Here is a 24,836-nt window from a genome sequence, read left to right as displayed (position 1 = left end):
CTGTTCAAATAAACCTACCATTAAAATGAAAGACTGATCATTTCTTTGTCAGTGGGCAAACGTACAAAATCAGCAGGGGATCAAATACTTTTTTCCCTCACTGTATGTGTAACATGAGCATGTGTAGTGTGTGTGTGTGTGTGTGTGAGTGTGTATGCATTTGTATGTATGCGTGTGTGTCTAAGAGTGTGTGTTACCTGTGGCTCTGGCGGGTGGCTTGGGTGACTCCATGACGTCCCTGTGCATGGATTTGGGGCGGGGCTTCTTTTTGAGACTTCCATGGCGGGGCCTGACATCCATATCCTCCACCTGCTTCAAATGCTTCCTCCTCATGTACTCGTTCTTTATGTAATCTTTCCTCTGCTTGTCGTCCTCTCGCTTCTGCTGCTCCTCCTCTGCTTTCAGCCTAGGGAAGAGGGACAGAAGAGACGAGAAGCTTCAATACTTATTACCCAATTAAAGAGAAGTTACTAACAGGCACATTTCCACTTAGTCACCCATTGACAACAATGCATGACTAACTTTGAAGTGGGAGTAAGGATTCGCCCCTAATGGTAGTTTTCAGACCAAGCATAACAGTGGAAAAGGTACAGGGCCCTTGAGGTCCAGACTGACCGTGCTTCCTCCTTCTTCTGCTCCTGCTCCAGCTCCTGCTGCTGTTTCTTCTCCTGCGTCTCCTTCTCTCTCCTCACCCTCTTCTCCAGCAGAGCAGCCCTCTTCACCGCCATATCCTCCTCTCCCTTCCCATCGTCCTGGAGGGGTGTGGGGTGGAGACGGAGTCAGATATATATATATAAATAGGTTGGCAAACTGTGTTCTTGACGTTTAGAATTTGAATGGCTGCCACGATGACATCAACATTCTGCTTAGATTGTGAAATTGTAATCTTGTTGTCATGGAACGTTTGGTGCCAACATAAAGGCTAGTTTGCGGAACTTAGGTTATTTGTAGCGCCAGAGACAAAATGAGATCAGACAGCACTGTCACATCCTCTCACTTGAAAGATCAACACTCATTCTCAGCTCTGATTGGTCAAATGTATGTCAGAGGGAATTCATGGCAGATGAGTATACAAAACATTAAGAACACCTGCTCTTACCATGACACAGACTGACCAGGTGAATCCAGGTGAAAGCTATTATCCCTTATTGATGTCACTTTTTAAATCCACTTCAGTCAGTGTAGATGAAGGGCAGGAGACAGGTTAAAGAATGATTTTTAAGGCTTGTGACAATTGAGACATGGATTGTGTATTCAGAGGGTGAATGGGCAAGACAAAAAAATGTGTCTTTGAACGGGGTACGGTAGTAGGTGCCAGGCGCACCGGTTTGTGTCAAGAACTTCTACGCTGCTGAGTTTTCCACACTCAACAGTTTCCCGTGTGTATGAAGAATGGTCCACCACCCAAAGGACATCCAGCCAACTTGACACCACTCTGCATTGGAGTCAACATGGGCCAGCAGCCCCGTGGAACGCTTCCGACACAATATTAGGAAGGTGTTCCTAATGTTAGGTATAATCAGTGTATATGACCCATTTTAATCAGTCGAAGAGCATGTTGTACAGTGTTGGCTTCATTTCCAGATATTTTTGGACTGGGATAATAACATTTGTGTCTGTTGAAGTTGATAGTATGTTCCAGCAAATACACTGTTAGCTATCCCTTCTGTAGTGGCATTACAGTAGCTCTGCTGGCTCCATTCTCCTAGCATGGCTCATTAGTCTACTGTTCTAGCATTAGTATGTGAGCTGTCTCACCCTTTATCCTAGATACAGTACACACAATTACTGTCCAAGACCCATTTGAAGTCATAATTTATGAGTCTTTGCATAGTTCATGTGTTGCTGTTACAGTACCTATGGATCAATGAACCCATTGTCGTAACATGCTACATACAGTACTTGTACCGTCCTCTCACAATTCTGAAATGTACAGTGTAGCCCATTGTTACCTTGAAGAAGAACCCACAGCACATTTTCTGGTCCTCTCCGTACAGCTCTCCTCTGTTCTCCCCCTCTCCACTTGTCTCTAGACCCTGTCCATCCAAAGGCTTCAGCAACGACAGCGGCACCTCCATCAGGTCTCTCACTGGCTGAGACAGCACCTCTGCCAACTTCTCCGTTTTCCCTCCATCTCTCCTCTCCTTCCTCTCCTTCTCTCTGTCTTTGGCTGGCTCTGTAGTGGGCGAGGAGGGACGAGCGCCGACACTCCTTATCCCCGCCCCCGCTACCTCGGTCTCAGGTGGTTGGGTTTGGTTTTGGGGCTCCTCTGTTCCCCCTGTGGCCCCTCTCTCCATGCCCTCCGTGGCTCCAGGTCCTTCATCGTGTCCCAGGTAGGCAAAGGAGGTGACCTGGGTTTGGCTGGGTGAGAAGCGTCTCAGCCTGGGCAGACTGTCCACGGACGTGGGGGTGTTGAGCATCCGTCTAAAGGGGGTTACCTTGAGCTCGGTGGGGCGTGGGGTGCGTGGGGTGTGAGGGGTGCTGGCATGGAAGGAGGCCGGTCGGCGCTTGAGGCCGCCGGGGGAACGGTGGGCGGTGCAGGGGGAACCACCTGCAGAGGACAAGATTGGGGACAAGGACCCCACGGACCCCCGGCCAGTTACACTGCTGCTGCGGAGCTCCCGGAGCTGCCTGTAGGGAGAGTTTACATTTGCAATGATAACTAACTACGCAATAATAGTATTGCGACAACTGCTTTTATCACCCTAAATTAGGGATAATAGTATGATGATAAATGGTTTTAGGTGAAATATCTTAACTTCATCCGATATTATACGCACCTATTTTTAGTCCGCATTATCAATTCTCATGCCAGTCTTGGGTACCACTTATGTGATATTGATGACCATACCTGTGTGGTGAGGGCGCTGGAGGAGGTATGACCCAGGCCTGTTGCTGTTCTCTCATGGCCATGATCCTGTCCTGCTGCTGGGCCAGCCGCTGCATCTCCGTCTGCAGGAACCCCAGGGACGTGTTCAGCCTCTCGATGGAGCGAGTGTACTCTCCCAGGTCCACCTCTCCAAGCCCGACACCTGGAGAATGACACAGCAGACACCTCTCGTCCATAAGGTGGCTATTACACGTGCAGAAAACACTACACATAAAACAGTACACGTGCTCCCTAGCCTGGCCCTCTATCATTTTGTGCTGTCTTGTCAAGCCAACGCTGGCAACGTAGCAAAAACAGAGCTGGGACCAGGCTATTTGCTCCAGAAAGTAGGAAACCAAAAGTAGAAAACAAAGGTTGGTTTTATCAGAAGCTATAGTGGTGACTACCTGCACCCTCCTCGCAGGGGGACTTGGGAGCGGCTCCATCGGGCTTGCACCTCTCCGCCTGGCCCAGGCTTTCCGAAGGGGTGAAGAAGCGATCTGGGGAGGGCTTGTCCAGGTCGTGGCCCCCAGGGATGGGGCTGGTGGGGGAGGGGGTCACCCCTTTCCTTCGCACCACGTTGAGGAAGGCTGTCCGGCCCATCTTCTGACGATGCCGGGTGAACGCTGCCTCAACCTGTAACAGAGAAAAAATGTCTTATTATTTCTGCAATTTTTTTGGGGAACCAATGAACATACCAAATTATCCAACAAGATGATGGTGCAAATGATTTGTTTGATTAGGTTTGATTACTAGCTGGCATAATTTGACTGGACTGCTCTTTTTTTGGATTGTACATTGAGGGTGCGTCTGACATGGCACCCAATTCCCTACATAGTGCACTACTTCTGACTAGAGCCCTATGGAAATAGGGAATAGGGTGCCGTTTGAGACGCGGCCAAAGACGAGAAACTCTCTGAAGCGTTACTCTCTGAAGCGTTATTATTGAGCCTATACCTTCTTCTTCTGGGCCTCGATGGCTCTGCGTTTCTCCTCCAGCTTCATCTTCAGGTGCACCATCTCTGACGGCAACAGGTGGGTGTGATCTCTGGGAGAGGGCGTGGCCGGGGTCTGGCTGGGTGGGTGGGGCTGTCGATCTGAGAGAGAGAGAGAGAGAGAGAGAGGAGAGAGAGAGAGAGAGAGAGAGAGAGAGAGAGAGAGAGAGAGAGAGAGAGAGAGAGAGAGAGAGAGAGAGAGAGAGAGAGAGAGAGAGAGAGAGAGAGAGAGAGAGAGAGAGAGAGAGAGAGAGAGAGAGAGAGAGAGAGAGAGAGAGAGAGAGAAGGGCGAGAGGTACGAGAAAAAGCAAAAGAGAAATGCGGAGTAGGACCAAAAAGAGTTGAAAGAGCGACAGAGAAATAGATCAATGGAGAGAGAGGAGAGAGAGAGAGAGCGAGAGTCCAAGAGACATTAACATAGAGAGAGAGATAGTCCTAGAGACATTAACATAGTGACAGAGAAAGAGAGGTAGAGTTTCTCTACTGACCTCGAGCGTGGCAGTTCGTGTGGGGGGCGTATTGGGAACGTAGAGTTCAGCGCTCTCGGGGGTGGTCCCTCCACTGCTCTGCCCCTCCAGCTTACGGAACTTCTGCTCAGCGAAGCTGGTCATGCGAACCAGTCCGCCGCCAAAACCACCCGAGGACGAGGCAGGGCTGGGAGCATGAGACAGAGGGGCTGGGGACACCGAGCTGGGGTATGGGCTGCTCCTCACCCCCCTCTCTCCATTCCCCTCTGGTAAGGGACAGGATCGGGTCATAGCCTCATAGTCAGGATCCATATCAGAGTAGTCCCTGAGGGAAGAATTGTCCTCGTCCAAACTCTCCTGGATGTCCTCCGACCTCACGTGGATCCCTGTGTCTACTTCCTCCGTAGAGGCTGAGTAGGGGTCGGCCTCGTCTGCCCGGGCTTTAGCCGATCCTGGGTAGTCATCAGGGTCGTCACCTGGGTCTGAAGGTTCAGCTCCATCGTGGAGGAAGAAGCCGTTGGCCCCGGGCCCCAGACTGCCGTGGGGCCTCTCTGTGTCGTGGATGATCTTCAGAGCCTCCTCGATGCTAGGGGGGCTCGACGGGCTGACGGGGCCGCTGCCGCCATTGCCGTTCTCTTTGACAACACCATTGGAATATCTAGATTGACAGACCGGTATGATAATTTATTAAACACTTTTATCAGAAGAAACTAACAGTTAGTAACATATTTCTATTCAGCATATGTATCCCTTGTACACACAACTCGGATGTCCTACCGTCAGAGCCATCATAAGTACCTGTTCCGGTTCTTGTGTGGCTGAGTCTGCCCGCGCCCCAGTGCTTTTTTGGAGTTTGGTGAGTCCCTGTTGTAGTCCTCCTCAGTTATGTGTCCTGCGGTGCTGCTAGGGCCGTTGACGCTGACCGGCTGAAAGGAGAGGTGGCGCCTCATGTCCCCCTGGGGTGCGTGGTGAACTTTGAACCCCCCCAGGCCCTCGGTGCTGGCAGAGCGGCCCCGGAGTGAGGGACCCCAACAGGGAGGGACGTTAGGATCCCCGTCCAAAGGAATCTCAAAGGAGATGCCCCTAGACCGTCTTTCCTTAGGCCACGTCCCCACACAGCCGTCCACATAGTTCATGGATGCCGTCCTCTTTATCACACCTGCCCGAAACAGGGAAAAAAAGGTTAGTTCCACACGCACAGAGACTAAATCAAGGAGAACCAATAGTAGTTCAGAGTCTTCTGACAGATAAGTGTTTGTGATTCTGAGAAAAGGGGTAGTTCCTGTGTTCTTACCTGAAGCAGAGTCTGGTTGATGCCTGAGAGAGAGAGAGCGAGAGAGATAATTACGCTAAAGCTCAAAATCACACCTTCTGTAACTGCCAAGTTGAATACGCTCGACCTTTCCCAAGCTTGTTCAATAAGGGAACATTAAATAACTCCAGGTTATTACATTTGTCCACTCAATATTAAATCATACCTTTTGTCTTCTGGGCTGTCTCCAAAGTCCTGCTTGGCTGGGCTACAGATAGGAGCCATAGCCCTTGCTGACGGGGCTAGATCCCAGGCTGACAAACAAACACCAATCAGTCAGGATACTCAAGTCAATAAAGGTAGTTGACGTGGTCTGAATTCTGGTGAAACTGAAATATACTATGTCAATGCAGTTGATTATCTTCATTATCCCATCATCATCTTCAGCATCACCCTTTTTGGCTTACCTTGTGGGTCAAAGACTCTGGGCTGTACAAACGAAGGCTTGACCACTTCAAACCACCAGAACAGCTCTGCCATAAACACCAGGTAGTTATTCTGCAACAGGGCAAAACACAGCATAAACACCAGGTAGTTATTCTGCAACAGGGCAAAACACAGCATAAACACCAGGTAGTTATTCTGCAACAGGGCAAAACACAGCATAAACACCAGGTAGTTATTCTGCAACAGGGCAAAACACAGCATAAACACAAGGTAGTTATTCTGCAACAGGGCAAAACACACACATAAGCTAGAGAAGGGCAAAGAAAATGTAATACAACCAGATACCTACATTTGTCCACAAGGTGCCTCTGTTAAGACACATAGGAAGCAAAATACAGTGCCTTCATAAAGTATTCATACCCCTTGACTTTTTCCACACTTTGCTGTACTACAGCCTGAATTTAAAATGGATTAAATGTAGATTTTGTGTCACTAGCCTACACACAATAGCCCATCATGTCAAAGTGGAATTAGGATTTTAGAAATGTTTGCAAATGATATTAAAATCTGAAAGGTCTTGAGTCAATAAGTATTCAACCCATTTGTTATGGTGAGCCTAAATACGTTAATGAGTACAAATGTGCTTAACAAGTCACATAATAAGTAGCATGGACTCACTCTGTGTGCAATAATAGTGTTTAACATGATTTGTGAATGACTATCTCATCTCTGTACTCCACACATACAATTATCTGTAAGGTCCCTCAGTCTAGCGGTGAATTTCAAATACAGATTCATTCACAAAGCCCAGGGAGGTTTTCCAATGCCTCGCCAAAGAAGGGCACCTACTGGTAGATAAAAAAAAACATAGAATGTTCCTTTGCAGACATAGAATATTCCTTTGAGTATGGTGAAGTTATTAACTACACTTTGAATGTTGTATCAATACACCCAGTCACTACAAAGATGTAGCAAGTCAGTTAAGAACAAATTCTTACAGGTATCCTTCCTAACTCAGAGGAAGGAAACTGCTCAGGGATTCACCATGAGGCCAATGGTGACTTTAAAACAGTTACAGAGTTTAATGGCTGTGGTAGAAGAAAACTGAGGATGGCTCAGCAACATTGTAGTTACTCCACAATACTAACCCAATTGACAGAGTGAAAAGAAGGAAGCCTGTACAGAACACAAATATTACAAAACATGAATCCTGTTTGCAACAAGGCACTAAAGGAATCCTGCAAAAAATGTGGAAAAGCAATTAACTTTTTGTCCTGAATACAATTTGTTTTGGGCAAATCCAATACAACACATTACCGAGTACCACTCTTCATATTTTCAGGATAAAAATGAAATGGAAGGGGGCTAAGCACAGACAAAATCCTAGAGGAAAACCTTGTTCAGTCTGCTTTCCACCAGACACTGGGAGATTAATTCACCTTTCAGCAAAACTAATTCACCTTTCAGCAAGACAATAACCTAAAGCACAAGGCCAAATTCACACTGGAGTTGCTTACCAAGATGACATTGAATGTCCCTGAGTGGTCTAGTCAGTTTTGACTTAAATCGTCTTGAAAATCTATGGCAAGTCTTCAAAATGGCTGTCAAGCAATGATCAACAACCAACTTGACAAAGCTTGAGGAATTTATGGGCAAATATTTGAGATTTACCCAGAAAGACTCACAGCTGTAATTGCTGCCAAAATGTGATTCTAACATCTATTGACTCAGGGGTGTGAATACTTATGTAAATTAGATTGTTCTGTATTTCATTTTCAATAAATTTGCTATAATTTCTAAAAACATTATTTCACTTTGTCATTATGGGGTACTGTGTGTAGATGGGTGAGATATTTTTTTTGATGATTTAATCAACTTTGAATTCAGGCTGTAACACAACAAAATGTGAAACAAGTCAAGGGGTGTGAATACTTTCTGAAGGCACTGTGACTGAGGCCAGGGATAGCAGGTAAAGCTGCCTCTGAGCTGCCTTGTGTGTGTGTGTGTGTGTGTGTGTGTGTGTGTGTGTGTGTGTGTGTGTGCGTGCGTGCGTTATTGGCAGCCTCATATAGCTATGTTTACCTCAACTTCTAGTGGGTAGTGGAAGAACTGACTAAATACCATCTGGTATAGTTTAGTGTGCAATACACACCCCATAGAGTGTAACCCAAATATGATTTTATGCTTTTTATGATTTAATGGTAAAAACAGACTTTGGAGATCTCCATAGAAGAGTCATTCACTTGTAGAGAGCCTTTTAAACCACATATTTTGACTGGGCTTCTCTCTCTCTACGGAAAAGAGCATCTCCATTGACCACAAAACTAAGACTGGACTTTAGATTCCAAAACATGGTTGCTTGGATATTCTCTTTGTATTGTTATAGTTCTTGGACATCAAGTGGAGTTTTGAGTCTAGAACACACTCCTCCACAAATAACGGGTGTGAACAGTGTCCCTTTTCACACACGCCCACACACACACTGTGGCTGGTTGGTTAGGGGTTCTGGAGGTTTGGCCAGATGGGAGTTGGCTCTGCCAGCTTTTGGCTGCTCTTCAGGAGCCGTTCTCTCACTCTCTGTCCCTGTCTGAGACACTGACTTGTAGCACTGTTTCAACTCTATACACACCCAGCAGTGCATGGTGTGTGTGTGTGTCTGTGTGTTAGACCTGAAAGGACCCTGTGCACCCCCTTGGTTGTGTTTGTATCACTCAATAAGAGGTTGGTACACACACACACACACACACACACACACACACACACACACACACACACCACACACACACACACACACACACACACACACACACACACACACACACACACACACACACAAGCAACAAGCAGTCTATGGAAAAGACAGAATCCTAATTGATTCTGACTAATGTTCCTATACCAGTGGAGGCTGCTGAGGTGAGGAAAGCTCTTAATAATGGCTGGAATGGAGTCAGTGGAATGTTATCAACCACATGGAAACCAGGCGTTTGATACCACTCCATTGACTCCATTCCAGCCATTATTATGAGCTGTCCTCCCGTCAGCAGCCCCCACTGTCCTATACTACATGCTATGCATTCTGGGGGTCTATAGCCAGATTACATGGTTTTCTATCTGTTTTGTCCTGCCTCACACTGAAAGCATCTCAGTTAAGTGATCAATTCTGTATGTATGATTAGTAAATCAGAACCCATTCAGTATTCTTTGTAGCACATAAATAATCAACAGTTCTTTACTGACAGTTCTGTCTTCCTTTGATAGAAAATGGAAAAACAACAGAACAAGAGAGGCAGGGAGAGGCAGGCACAGACAAAGTAGCATGACACTTCTCTCTAAGCAGCCTCTGTTTGTCTGAGGGGGAGACTTTGGCCCATTTTGGCCCTTCTGTTCGGGAATAACCCCCCCCCCCCCCCCCCCCCCCCCCCCACACACACACACACACACACACACACACATACACACACACACACCACACACACACACACACACACACACACACACACACACACACACACACACAAGCAACAAGCAGTCTATGGAAAAGACAGAATCCTAATTGATTCTGACTAATGTTCCTATACCAGTGGAGGCTGCTGAGGTGAGGAAAGCTCTTAATAATGGCTGGAATGGAGTCAGTGGAATGTTATCAACCACATGGAAACCAGGCGTTTGATACCACTCCATTGACTCCATTCCAGCCATTATTATGAGCTGTCCTCCCGTCAGCAGCCCCCACTGTCCTATACTACATGCTATGCATTCTGGGGGTCTATAGCCAGATTACATGGTTTTCTATCTGTTTTGTCCTGCCTCACACTGAAAGCATCTCAGTTAAGTGATCAATTCTGTATGTATGATTAGTAAATCAGAACCCATTCAGTATTCTTTGTAGCACATAAATAATCAACAGTTCTTTACTGACAGTTCTGTCTTCCTTTGATAGAAAATGGAAAAACAACAGAACAAGAGAGGCAGGGAGAGGCAGGCACAGACAAAGTAGCATGACACTTCTCTCTAAGCAGCCTCTGTTTGTCTGAGGGGGAGACTTTGGCCCATTTTGGCCCTTCTGTTCGGGAATAACCCCCCCCCCCCCCCCCCACACACCCACACACACACACACACACACACACACACACACACACACACACACACACACACACACACACACACACACACACACACACACACACACACACACACACACACACACACACACAGTGACTCATACTTTCATTTGACCCTCCTACACAAAAACGCACACCCAAATCTCCTCTACCCACATAGAGTACAGTACACTAATACAGTGGTTCACAACCTTTTTTGAACCGTGGCACACCTTGATGGGATATAAAATGAAGCACATCGACAATTTCCCTATTCATTTATTTAGTGGCAATGGCCGCCATCTCATCTGATCCATAATGAAAACCATCTATTTTCTATTAGATTAAATAGGGTTTATTTGAAATATTTTCAGTTTTACTAATTTGGGTGTACCCCTTTAAAAGCGTCCCGCAAATCTGCACCAGAAAGAAGAAAATGTAGCTCCGGTAAATTTGGTCTTTAGTTTTGAACGCTTTGGGCTACAGACAAGGTTTTCTGCCTTGTAAAGGTACAACCACAGACACAAAGCCATGCTCCGTTTGTTTCTATGGCAGAGTCTGTGGTATAGCTAAGACCAGAGCCATACAGTACCAGAGTCTGTGGAATAGCTAAGACCAGAGCCATACAGTACCAGAGTCTGTGGTATAGCTAAGCCCAGAGCCATACAGTACCAGACGCTGTGGTATAGCTAAGCCCAGAGCCATACAGTACCAGAGGCTGTGGTATAGCTAAGACCAGAGCCATACAGTACCAGTCTGTGGTACAGCTAAGCCCAGAGCCATACAGTACCAGAGGCTGTGGTATAGCTAAGCCCAGAGCCATACAGTACCAGAGCCATACAGTACCAGAGCCATACAGTACCAGAGTCTGTGGTATAGCTAAGCCCAGAGCCATACAGTACCAGAGGCTGTGGTATAGCTAAGCCCAGAGCCATACAGTACCAGAGGCTGTGGCATAGTTAAGCCCAGAGCTATACAGTACCAGAGGCTGTGGTATAGCTAAGCCCAGAGCCATACAGTACCAGAGGCTGTGGCATACCTAAGCCCAGAGCCATACAGTACCAGAGTCTGTGGTACAGCTAAGCCCAGAGCCATACAGTACCAGAGTCTGTGGTATAGCTAATCCCAGAGCCATACAGTACCAGAGGCTGTGGCATAGCTAAGCCCAGAGCCATATATTTAGAAATAAATCCTAATCAGACTTTCCTTTGCTAATGATTTTCACACACCTGAGAGTTCCTCAAGGCACACCGGTTGAACACCAATGACTAATATCCTCTTCGTGAGTCATTCTTGCCAAAAAGTAATTTAAAACATCTACCCTCCCTGTCCTCTTATGCCCCCCTATGCATCATTACCCCATTCGAAAATAAGCTATGATCCCTTATTGATGTCACTTGTTAAATCCACTTCAATCAGTGTAGATGAAGGGGAGGAGACAGGTTAAAGAAGGATTTTTAAGCCTTGAGACAATTGAGACATGGATTGTGTATGTGTGCCATTCAGAGGGTGAATGGGCAAGACAAAATATTTAAGTGCCTTTGAACGGGGTATGGTAATAGGTGCCAGGCGCACCGGTTTGTGTCAAGAGCTGTAACGCTGCTGGGTTTTTCATGCTCAACAGTTTCCTGTGTGTATCAAGAATGGTCCACCACCACCCAAAGGACATGCAGCCAACTTGACACAACTGTGGGAAGCATTGGAGTCAACATGGGCCAACATCCCTGTGGAATGCTGTCGACACCTTGTAAAGTCTATTCCAGACGAATTGAGGCTGTTCTGAGAGCAAAATAATAGGGGGTGCAACTCAATATTAAGAAGCTGTTCTTAATGCTTTGTACACTCAGTGTAAATATACAGTTGAAGTCGGAAGTTTACATAAACCTTAGCCAAATACATTTAAACTCAGTTTTTCACAATTCCTGACATTTAATCCTAGTAAAAATTCCCTGTCTTAGGTCAGTTAAGATCACCACTTCATTTTAAGAATGTGAAGTGTCAGAATAATAGTAGAGAGAATTATTTATTTTAGCTTTTATTTCTTTCATCACATTCCCAGTGGGTCAGAAGTTTACATACACTCAATTAGTATTTGGTAGCATTGCCTTTAAATTGTTTAACTTTGGTCAAATGTTTTGGGTAGCCTTCCACAAGCTTCCCACAATAAGTTGGGTGAATTTTGGCCCATTCCTCCTGACAGAGCTGGTGCAACTTAGTCATTTTTGTAGGCCTCCTTGTTCGCACACACTTCTTCAGTTCTGCCCACAAATTTTCTATAGGCTTGAGGTCAGGGCTTTGTGATGGCAACTCCAATACCTTGACTTTGTTGTCCTTAAGCCATTTTGCCACCACTTTGAAGTATGCCTGGGGTCATTGTCCATTTGGAAGAGCCATTTGCGACCAAGCTTTAACTTCCTGACTGATGTCTTGAGATGTTGCTTCAATATATCCACATAATTTTCCTCCCTCATGATGCCATCTATTTTGTGAAGTGCACCAGTCCCTCCTGCAGCAAAGCACCCCCACAACATGATGCTGCCACCCCCGTGCTTCACAGTTGGGATGGTGTTCTTCGCCTTGCAAGCATCCATATTTTTCCTCCAAAAATAATGATGGTCATTATTGCCAAACAGTTCTATTTTTGTTTAATCAGACCAGAGGACATTTCTCCAAAAAGTACGATCTTTGTCCCCATGTGCAGTTGCAAACCGTAGTCTGGCTTTTTTATGGAGGTTTTGGAGCAGTGGCTTCTTCCTTGCTGAACAGCCTTTCAGGTTATGTCGATATAGGACTCATTTTACTGTGGATATAGATACTTTTGTACTTGTTTCCTCCAGCATCTTCACAAGGTCCGTTGCTGTTGTTCTGGGATTGATTTGCACTTTTCGCACCAAAGTACGTTCATCTCTAGGAGACAGAACTTGTCTCGTTCCTGAGCGGTATGACGGCTGCGTGGTCCCATGGTGTTTATACTTGCGTACTATTGTTTGTACAGATGAACGTGGTACCTGCAGGCGTTTGGAAATTGCTCCCAAGGATGAACCAGACTTGTGGAGGTCTACAATTTTCTTTCTGAGGTCTTGGCTGATTTCTTTTGATTTTCCCATGATGTCAAGCAAGGAGGCACTGAGTTTGAAGGTAGGCCTTGAAATACATTCACAGGTACACCTCCAGTTGACTCAAATGATGCCAATTAGCCTATCAGAAGCCTCTAAAGCCATGACATAATTTTCCAAGCTGTTTAAAGGCACAGTCAACTTAGTGTATGTAAACTTCTGACCCACTAGAATTGTGATACAGTGAATTATAAGTGAAATAATTTGTCTGTAAACAATTGTTGGAAAAAATTATTGTATCATGAACAAAGTAGATGTCCTAACCAACTTGCCAAAACTATAGTTTGTTAACAAGACATTTGTGAAGTGGTTGAAAAACGAGTTTTAATGACCCCAACCTAAGTGTATGTTAACTTCCGACTTCAACTGTATACTTTACCTCCAATGTCAACACCCCATTTCCCTCCCTACCCAACTAACCAAGTCTTGGCCCCTCCCATGTCCCCCCAGCCTCCCCTCCTGTCCCCCAGACCCCTGTCCCACACAGCCTCCATGTCCCCCCAGACCTATTCCCCTGTCCCCCACAGCCTCCATCCCTGTCCTCCCAGACCTCTTCCCCTGTCGCCCACAGCCTCCCTCCCTTCCTATTCCCCCATACCCCTACCCTGTCCCCCCCATTAGCCCCCCCAGCCCCCCTTCTGTTCCCCATGGTCCTACCTTGATGGAAGAGTGGGCATAGAGCATGTCCTCCAGGGAGAAGTGGCAGCAGTGGTTGAGGTTGTCCCTACAGAACTCCTGCACCAGCTGCAGGTTGTACAGACTGTCAGCCAGCGACATGGTCTCCTTCAGACAGATATCTGGAGGGGCGGGGAGAGGAGAGAGCATGGGGCGGGGTTAGTGTTTCTGTCTTCAGGGGTTGGATTCGCATGGATTTGAAAAGCTTCAGCTGTGCATCAATGGCTTTTCTGTTTTTTAGGCGCACTGGTCAGATTTTTGATTTCTTTTTATGGTTGTTATTTTATTATAAATGTTCCTTTTATAAAATACTTAGTATTATTTGTAGTGTTTGGCCAGAATAATGGTCAGAGAAGGCAAGGCTTGAAGGCAGGGGAGAGTACACAGAGGAACAGAGATGGTGATGTCATTATGGGGAGAGCCCACGCAGACTAGAACGAGCTGAAGAAGGATTGGACAGTGATGTCATCAGTTTACCAGATTCTGCAGGAAGTACAGCATTTCCACAATGGGAGCCAAATGGAGCTTTCATTGAAATGGAAATGAATGAAACGATTGTCACAGCTGGGTCACATGTACTGTTAAAAATTGCCGTGTTCTAGAATATTCCTTCACTATCCAATCCTTCTTTACAGTATCCCATTCTAGCACACAGAGACATCTATATATGACTGGGCACTCACAGAAGGGGAGCGGCAATGTTTATCTTTAAAAAAATAACAGTCAACGGTTGTCCTCTGTCTAGAGGACTGTGCTGCCGTCACATTACTGACCAATCACATTTTAGCCTGGCCCTGGGGCATTTTTAGAACAGTGGGTGGAGGCTGGATCACTGGGTACTGTCTCAACAGACTCCTTCTCTCTCTCATGTTATGTAAATCCCTCAGGTTTAATCATTTAATAATAATATATGCCGTTTAGCAGACACTTTTATCCAAAGAGACTTACAGTCATGTGTGCATATATTTTTTTACGTATGGGTAGCCCCAGCAGGATTCAAAAACCACAACCCTTGGTGTCTTCTATTGACGCCGTTACCATTGAATAACATATGTCATTGAATAAACCTGAACCTTATGGACCCTTTGGACAGTATTGATGAAATTGTAAACATTGACTTCATCACTAGGGGCTAATCTTCTTTCCAACAGCATTTTTTCATATCATACCTACTGGGCAGGATAGTGGATAACCTGTTATGGCTAGGGGGCAGTATTTTCGCCGGATAAAAAACGTACCCGATTTAATCTGATTATTACTCCTGCCCAGAAACTAGAATATGCATATAATTATTAGCTTTGGATAGAAAACACTCCAAAGTTTCTAAAACTGTTTGAATGGTGTCTGTGAGTATAACAGAACTCATTTGGCAGGCCAAAACCTGAGAAGATTCTGTACAGGAAGTACCCTGTCTGACCATTTCTTGGCCTTCTTGATTATCTCTATCCAATACAGGGGATCTCTGCTGTTACGTGACACTTCCTACGGCTCCCATGGGCTCTCAGAAGGCGGCAAAAAGCTGAATCGTGGCTTTGCAGGCTCTGGCTGAAAAACAGTAGCGCGTTTGGATAGTGGCCGGTCACAGTACTATGAGACTCAGGCTCGTGCACGAGTTGACTCCATGTTTTTATTCTTTCGACTGTGAATGAAAACCACCACTCCCGGTCGGAATATTATCGCTTTTTTACGAGAAAAATGGCATAAAAATTGATTTTAAACAGCGGTTGACATGCTTCGAAGTACGGTAATGGAATATTTAGATTTTTTTTGTCACGAAATGCGTCGTGCGCGTGACCCTTTGTCACCCTTGGATAGTGTCTTGAACGCACGAACAAAACGCCGCTATTTGGATATAACTATGGATTATTTTGAACCAAACCAACATTTGTTATTGAAGTAGAAGTCCTGGGAGTGCATTCTGACGAAGAACACCAAAGGTAATCAAACTTTTCTAATAGTAAATCGGAGTTTGGTCAGGGCTAAACTTGGTGGGTGTCAAAATAGCTATCTACACAGAATATTGCAAAATGTGCTTTCACCGAAAAGCTATTTTAAAATCGGACACCTTGATTGCACAAAGGAGTTCTGTATCTATAATTCTTAAAATAATTGTTATGTTTTTTGTGAACGTTTATCGTGAGTAATTTAGTAAATTCACCGGAAGTGTTCGGTGGGAATGCTAGTTCTGAACGTCACATGCTAATGTAAAAAGCTGGTTTTTGATATAAATATGAACTTGATTGAACAAAACATGCATGTATTGTATAACATAATGTCCTAGGCGTCCTTCCCTATAGCTCAGTTGGTAGAGCATGGTGTTTGCAACACCAGGGTTGTGGGTTTGATTCCCACGGGGGGCCAGCACAGAAAAAAAATGTATGAAATGTATGCATTCACTACTGTAAGTTGCTCTGGATAAGAGCGTCTGCTAAAGGACTAAAATGTAAATGTAAAAATGTCATCTGATGAAGATCATCAAAGGTTAGTGCTGCATTTAGCTGTCGTTCTGTTTTTTGTGACATTATATGCTAGCTTGAAAAATGGGTGTCTGATTATTTCTGGCTGGGTACTCTGCTGACATAATCTAATGTTTTGCTTTCGCTGTAAAGCCTTTTTGAAATCGGACAGTGTGGTTAGATAAAGGAGAGTCTTGTCTTTAAAATGCTGTAAAATAGTCATATGTTTGAAAAATTGAAGTTTTTGTATTTTTGAGGAATTTGTAATTCGCGCCACGCCTATCATTGGATATTGGAGCAGGTGTTCCGCTAGCGGAACGTCTAGATGTAAGAGGCTATTCTGTCTCTGTGTGTGTGTGTGTGTTAACTATTCTGTGTTGTAGCTAGTCTAAGCTAGTCTGTTAGACTGCAGTCATGGTGATAAGGGGTATTCCTATCAGTTGGAGTCATATCAGGGTCAGGGGTCATTGTCTCAGAACGGATCGGGAGGTCAAACTGTCGGGAAAATCACTGTTCAGTTGTATTTACAGTACCAGTCAAAAGTTTGAACAGTGATGACATCAAAACTATGAAATAACACATATGGAATCATGTAGTAACCCAAAAAGAGTTAAACAAATGAACACATTTACATTAATTTAGATTTAGATTCTTCAAAGTAGCCACCCTTTGCAGACGACACAGTAGTAGGCTTGATTACCAACAACGATGAGACAGCCTACAGGGAGGAGGTGAGGGCTCTGGGAGTGTGGTCCGAGGAAAATAACCTCTCACTCAACGTCAACAAAACAAAGGAGATGATCGTGGACTTCAGGAAACAGCAGAGGGAGCACCGCCTATCCACATCGACGGGACAGCGGTGGAGAAGGTGGAAAGTTTTAAGTTCCTCGGCGTACACATCACTGACAAACTGAAATGGAGGCTGAAGAAATTTGGCTTGTCACCTAAAACCCACACAGACTTTTACAAATGCACAATTGAGTGCATCCTGTCGGGCTGTATCACAGCCTGGTACGGCAACTGCACCACCCACAACCGCAGGGCTCACCAGAGGGTGGTGCAGTCTGCACAACGCATCACCGGGGGCAAACTCTCTGCTCTCCAGGACACCTACAGCACCCGATGTCACCGGAAGGCCAAATAGATCATCAAGGACAACAACCACAGATGCATCAAAGCTGGGACAGTACAGGTGCATCAAAGCTGGGACCGAGAGACTGAAAAACAGCTTCTATCTCAAGTCCATCAGACTGTTAAATAGCCATCACTAGCACAGAGAGGCTACTGCCAATATGCACAGACTTGAATTCATTGGCCACATTAATAAATGGAACACTAACACTTTAATAATGTTTACATATCTTGCATTACTCATCCAATATCTATATACTATATTCTATACTATTCTACTGCATCTTAGTCTATGCCGCTCTGACATTGCTCGTCCATACATTTATAAACTCAGCAAAAAAAGAAACGTCCTCTCACTGTCAACTGCGTTTATTTTCAGCAAACTTAACGTGTAAATATTTGTATGAACATAAAAAGATTCAACAACTGAGACATAAACTGAACAAGTTCCACAGACATGTGACTAAGAGAAATATAATAATGTGTCCCTGAACAAAGGGGGGGTCAAAAAAGTAACAGTCAGTATCTGGTGTTGCCAACAGCTGCATTAAGTACTGCAGTGCATTTCCTCCTCATGGACTGCACTAGATTTGCCAGTTGTTGCTGTGAGATGTTACCCCACTCTTCCACCAAGGCACCTGCAAGTTCCCGGACATTTCTGGGGGGAAAGGCCGTAGCCCTCACCCTCCGATTCAACAGGTCCCAGACGTGCTCAATGAGATTGAGATCCGGGCTCTTCGCTGGCAATGGCAGAACAATGACATTTCTGTCTTGCAGGAAATCACGCACAGAATGAGCCTAATGGCTGGTGGCATTGTCATGCTGGAGGGTCATGTCAGGATGAGCCTACAGAAAGGGTACCACATGAGGGAGGAGGATGTCTTCCATGTAACGCACAGCGTTGAGATTGCCTGCAATGACAACAAGCTCAGTCCGATGATGCTGTGACACACCGCCCCAGACCATGACGGACCCTCCACCTCCAAATCGATCCCGCTCCAGAGTGCAGGCCTCAGTATAACGCTCATTCCTTTGACGATAAATGCGAATCCGACCATCCCCCCGGTGAGACAAAACCGCGACTCGTCAGTGAAGAGCACTTTTTGCCAGTCCTGTCTGGTCCAGCGACGATGGGTTTGTGCCCATAAGTGACATGGTTGCCGTTGACGTCTGGTGAGGACCTGCCTTACAACAGGCTTACAAGCCCTCAGTCCAGCCTCTCTCAGCCTATTGCGGACAGTCTGAGCACTGATGGAGGGATTGTGCGTTCCTGGTGTAAGGCCTGATTCACGCAGTCTCCTCTGAACAGTTGATGTTGAGATGTCAGTTTTTTTTTTTGGGGGGGGGGGGGGTTTACCTTTATTTAACTAGGCAAGTCAGTTAAGAACAAATTCTTATTTACAATGACGTCCTACCCCGGCCAAAACCGGACGATGCTGGGCCAATTGTGCGCCGCCCTATGGGACTCCCAATCATGGCTGGATGTGATACAGCCTGTTACTTGAACTCTGTGAAGCATTTATTTGGGCTGCAATCTGAGGCTGGTAACTCTAATAAACTTATCCTCTGCAGCAGAGGTAACTCTGCATCTTCCTTTCCTGTGGTGGTCCTCATGAGAGCCAGTTTCATCATAGCGCTTGATGGTTTTTGCAACTGCACTTGAAGAAACATTCAAAGTTCTTGAAATGTTCTGCAATGACTGACCTTCATGTCTTAAAGTAATGATGGACTGTTGTTTCTCTTTGATTATTTGAGCTGTTCTTGCCATAATATGGACTTGGTCATTTACCAAATAGGGCTATCTTCTGTATACCACCCCTAACTTGTCACAACACAACTGGCTCAAACGTATTAAGAAGGAAAGAAATTCCACAAATTAACTTTTAACAAGGGACACCAGTTAATTGAAATGCATTCCCGGTGACTACCTCACAAAGCTGGTTGAGAGAATGCCAAGAGTGTGCAAATCTGTCATCAACACTTTTTTGGTTACTACATGATTCCATATGTGTAATTTCATAGTTTGATGTCTTCACTATTATTATACAATGTAGAAAATAGTCAAAATAAAGAAAAACCCTGCAATAAGTAGGTGTGTCCAAACTTTGGACTGGTACTGTATGTCTAATGTTTAAAACAATATAGCTGTTGATACTACTGGTCATGTTTTCCACTTACAATAATTTGTTGAGCCCTAAGATGATTCTGTGCCCAAAGAGTCCCTCTGTAATACTTAAACAGTTGTTGTATGCATTATGTAACCTTGTAGCTACCATGTTTCTAGAAAATATATAGTTTGCTGTGAATGAAGGCCCCTATGCTCATCAGATTCTGGTCAATCACTTGTGTAACGGCAGCCTAATGTACTTACCATTCTGAGTGAGTGTGAGCTATAACAGATGCTGTTACTGTAAACTATTAGTATAAAGTAGGCCAACCAGAGAAGGCTACAGGTATGACGTGGTATGATAACCCTCTTGTACCTTCCAGTCTGACAGACGTTGGGCAGTAGAAGTGGATGAGTGCGGCCAGGGCACAGCCGTCTGTGTTGTCCTTTAGCAGATTGTCCACCAGGGGGAGGGAGGGAGCTGACCTCTGCTTAGCATGCTCCCTCCTATAGCGCGCCTGCAGCCATGGCAACAACAGAGAGAGATTACGGGTCAGTGATATACAGTTAATCTATGGAATCAGAGCAAGGAGAGGTATGTGTGGCTATGTATATATAGGCTCCACACACACACACACACACACACACACACACACACACACACACACACACACACACACACACACACACACACACACACACACACACACACACACACACACACACACCTCATAGAGTAGTTTAGTCTGGGGTTATTCAAGCATCGGAGGGTTCAGACTCACACACCTCATACAGTAGTTTAGTCTGGGGTTATTCAAGCATCGGAGGGTTCAGACTCACACACCTCATACAGTAGTTTAGTTTGGGGTTATTCAAGCATCGGAGGGTTCAGACTCACACACCTCATACAGTAGTTTAGTCTGGGGTTATTCAAGCAGCGGAGGGTTCAGACTCACACACCTCATAGAGTAGTTTAGTCTGGGGTTATTCAAGCATCAGAGGGTTCAGACTCACACACCTCATAGAGTAGTTTAGTCTGGGGTTATTCAAGCATCAGAGGGTTCAGACTCACACACCTCATAGAGTAGTTTAGTCTGGGGTTATTCAAGCATCGGAGGGTTCAGACTCAACTAAACAGGTAGTGTGGTGTCGCTGCATGCAAAGAAAACAGACTGTGGAGACTTTGACGAATCGACCAACGCCATCTTTATAGGCTACTTGACATTGTCCTCTACGGCAAAGATCCTGTATCGTTGTCGAATGCAAAAAACAGCACCAAGGCTACACTTCCACTGGGTTTGGAGTTCGTGTACTGTAATTACACTAAGGTGTGACTGAGTCTGAATGTCCCTATATCATCTAGTGATTTACACTAGTCTCATGTTCCTACATTAACTGTTACGACCTGATACATCTACTGTGCTACAGTATCCAACCAATATAAATCTCCTGTACTATGGTGTCCTGCAGTGTTGACTGGATGGAGGTAAGATTAGGTTCGCTGATCTGATCCAGGGTCACATTGTGCTTTCCCCCTTAATGATTTGGGTAAGGATAAGGGCAGGGGGATGATTTACAGTTTAATAAGCTGTTCTGACAGAGGGAATACGTTATAGTTGTAGATTTGTCTCTCTCAGAGCCTATAAAACACACCGGTGCCGCACCAGTACAACAACTGGTCCCCCTGTCTGCTCCCAGTCTGACCTTTAATAAAAGGAACAGGCCGGGCATCCATTACTTTACTAGAAGAAAGAGTGGTGAAATTTTTCAAACAGAGAGAGGAGAGCTTTGGGTGTTGAGTTGGGTTTTGTCTGGTGTGTGTTTTAGCATTTTGTGTGATATAGTGGGTTATTTACATATGGTTGTGCTGTACTAGCATTGAGGTGCAGTATGAGCATCCATATACAGATGTTATACAGTCGTTCTAACAAACAACATGGGATGTAAGAGGGAAGGAAGGGGGCAGAACATCATTGGAGGGTAGGGGTGATAGACAGGGCTGCACGTGGGATAGGGTAGGGGTAAGGGGCCAGGGGAAAGGGATTAGGGAGTTTGTGGGAAGGAGGGGGGGGGGGGGGGGGTCTGGGGGAGAGGCTGATAGATGGACTTAAAGGTACCAGTCTCCAATACCATTTGTCTGGAGCCTTGAGATAACAATGGACATGATCCCAACAAGAGGAAGAGAGGGGAGAGTCATTAGGCCTAGGAAGGCTCAGGTCTACTGTATCCACACACATCATCCTGTGGGGCATGTTTTATGTCTTTCGACTTAATTTTTTTTTTTTTGCATTGGTTCATGTGTCAATTAATTTCTCACAGTGGTCACAGTGACTCTTCTCCATCCAGACCAACGGGAGGTTTGGAGCTGCAGCTGATAGACTCCCTATGCATCCTACTCAATATCAAATTACCCAGCAGCTACTGTGAGTGTCTCCTTTGTCACAACTGAAAGAGTACCCCCCCAATCGCTTCACAACACACGCTCTGTCATCAGATCAAGTTCAAAGACTCTTCAGTCACACACATGGCCCTTAAATCGAGACGGTCTGAGGCTTTCGTCTGAGAAAGGGATTGTTGTCTGCATTCAAGCTGTGACGCTAAATCAACGGCCTCGTGTCCTTCCCAAACAGCACCCTATTCCCTATCTATTGCACTACTGTCACGGTTGTCATAAGGATCAGACCAAAACGCAGCGGGACTATGTATACTCATCTTCTTTTTATTTTGAAGAAGGAGAAACAAATAAATACGTATACAAAAAAAGAACAAAACAAAACAGTCCTGTCAGGTGCACAAACACTAAACAAGGAACAACTACCCACAAAATCCCATAAAAAAAACACCCCTCTTAAATAGGACCTTCAATTAGAAGCAACGAGGAGCAACTGCTTCCAATTGAAGGTCAACCCCATTAACTAAACATAGAAATAGAAAGACTAGAACGAACATAGAAATATACTAACATAGAACATTAACTACAAACCCTGAAACACATAAAACAAACACCCCTCTTACATAAGAACATAACCCAACAAACCCCGAAACACTCTAAACAAACACCCCCTGCCACGTCCTGACCAAACTACAATAACAAATAACCCCTATACTGGTCAGGACGTGACAACTACTTTTGACCAGGGCTCATAAAGGCTCAGGTCAAAAGTAGTGCTCTATGTAGGTAAAAGGGTGTCATTTGGGACGTAGCCCCTCTTTACAGTGTGGCCTGTCCAGTGAACCGACAGCCCTGTCTGTGTTGACCCTGATAAAGGCAGTGATAGGTTCTGACAGAGCATGTGCTCCAGCAGCTTATTAGGAGCGTACAGTTCTTCTCTGGCTGAGGTTAACATGCACGTCAAGGCCACCCTTCATTTTTTACTTTGAAAAGGATGGTATGTGTGGGAAGGAAGGTATCGGTGTGTGTGTGCATGCGTGTGATAAGATCTCTCTTATTATATCATAGGCAGATTAGTAACTTTTTGATAAAAGGTTGTGATGTGATTTAGCTCCTGATGTAATTGTGCGGCTTCTCAATAGTGCCCCAGCTTAACGGAGTTAATCTCTGATCACAAGATGCTTACGACATTTGCCAAAGGAAACAGTCAAAGGAAATGTATTGTTTGTTTACCCTTTATTTAGCCAGGTAAGTCAAATGATTTTTTACAGGGAAGTTCACAGGTAACACAAAGTTCTGAGAACCGTATGTTTCTTTGAGCTTGGTGTGAGCCGTGGTTCATTTGTAAATTCGGGAGGTGCCAGAACAAAAAGTGAGCGCCAGACGGGGTGACCTGTGGAGCTCTGACGGACCGGAACGCATAAAATAAAAATCCCCTTTATAATAAAGCACTGCATGCATATCATAGCATTTGCATAGAGCAGTAAGAGGCGCTTCCAGAACGCGCACACATGGGGACCATTTTTAATAGTCTAGGGTCAGGGGAAAATGTGTCCTTTTATAAACGCATTTCATGCAATTCTTTGTCATTTTACATGACTGGAGACTTTGGCAGAATCTTTAATACCGCCCAAATGATCGAAATGACAGGCTATTTTGACACTGACAAACTGAACATCTGAGATCAATAAAACGACCGTGTCTTGTGGAGACACATATTGTAGGCTGCAATATGAGGAGGAAATTATAGTCCTACAAATGCTTTACAGTTTCACCGACTCACCCAATGATGCGCAGATCACTCGCCGGTGATGGCCGATGCGTTCGTGCCAAAAGCCTATCTTTCTCTTGTTTTACATTGTAAAACAATATGTGGAAGTTGATAAAATATTTTGGTAGCCTACAGCAGACAGATTAGTCTTCACTTTTCAGCAGGAGCCATTTGCTTTCCAACCTTTGTTTTCCCGCAATTGTATTTGAAATATTGGGAAAGGCCTGTTTTGTCTGCATGCTGTTCACTGACAGATTTGCAGTACGTTCCCAACTGTAGGCTATGCCTTGTTATTGGGCTGCACACAATCCACAGCTAGGCTTTGTAAAAAACAAGTTATTGATCGTCCGTGGCTAAATTACAGGCCTTCTCATGGTGTAGTAGGCTATTGGGAATGACTTCATTTCTTTCTGAACAGACAGCAGTTATTCTATAACTTTAGCAAATTCATTTCAATTTATCAGGGGTGCTAAAGCTATGATTCTATCAGGAAATAAATGACCAAGTGCAACGCTGGAGAGATGAGAGTTGCAGACTCATGTCTATCAGAGCAGGGAAAAGGAGAGGGATCATATAAAGTGAATCTCATTCTCATTCAGAGATACAGGCTCGCTTCTCACACAGCCACGGCCAGGCGTTGACCTCAAACATAGGTTGCAATGTTGCGCAAACCATAAGCCCGGGCCGACCCAACCCAAATCAACTCTTAGAATATCAGGCCCGGACTGAAAATCGACTTTTTCACATTAAGTTTTTTGGGGGATGGGCAGGAGAATGAACAAAAAGGCAACTCTAATGAACTGATAGTGGCTTGGCTTTGGAACATTCTCAACACATTTAAGGAACTTGACAAAAAAACATACTTTTTTTTGTATTTCATTCCTTTAAAAGAATGTTTACTAAAAGTTAAAACATAGTTACATTTAATTTACATTTTGTTCATGTTCTAAGAATGTTCTCCAATTGGTTTGACATTAGGAATGTTCTCAAATAGTTCAAAGAACATTAAGAAACAAAGTTCTTCCTGGTGAATTTCAGTACTTCGCATACTGTAACGT

General features: G+C 44.9%; 1 protein-coding gene across 1 annotated transcript in view; it reads right to left on the bottom strand.

Annotated features, from left to right (window-relative positions):
* camsap2b (calmodulin regulated spectrin-associated protein family, member 2b) overlaps window positions 1–24,836 on the bottom strand; it is an 82,896-nt gene that overhangs the window by 14,000 nt on the left and 44,060 nt on the right. Inside the window, exons 5-17 of the mRNA XM_082973100.1 lie at window positions 19,992–20,133; window positions 13,904–14,043; window positions 6,051–6,141; window positions 5,810–5,897; window positions 5,626–5,648; window positions 5,130–5,490; window positions 4,353–4,989; window positions 3,827–3,961; window positions 3,277–3,505; window positions 2,852–3,032; window positions 1,953–2,631; window positions 616–752; window positions 198–406 (exon numbers count right to left, since the gene is read on the bottom strand). Coding sequence (XP_082829226.1) covers window positions 198–406; window positions 616–752; window positions 1,953–2,631; window positions 2,852–3,032; window positions 3,277–3,505; window positions 3,827–3,961; window positions 4,353–4,989; window positions 5,130–5,490; window positions 5,626–5,648; window positions 5,810–5,897; window positions 6,051–6,141; window positions 13,904–14,043; window positions 19,992–20,133 — 3,052 coding nt within the window. The remainder of the gene's footprint in view (window positions 1–197; window positions 407–615; window positions 753–1,952; window positions 2,632–2,851; window positions 3,033–3,276; window positions 3,506–3,826; window positions 3,962–4,352; window positions 4,990–5,129; window positions 5,491–5,625; window positions 5,649–5,809; window positions 5,898–6,050; window positions 6,142–13,903; window positions 14,044–19,991; window positions 20,134–24,836) is intronic.

The sequence above is a fragment of the Salmo salar genome, chromosome 03 (assembly GCF_965601325.2).
Source record: "Salmo salar chromosome 03, fSalSal1, whole genome shotgun sequence".
NCBI lineage: Eukaryota > Metazoa > Chordata > Actinopteri > Salmoniformes > Salmonidae > Salmo > Salmo salar.
This window is presented reverse-complemented; position numbering and strand designations above follow the sequence as displayed.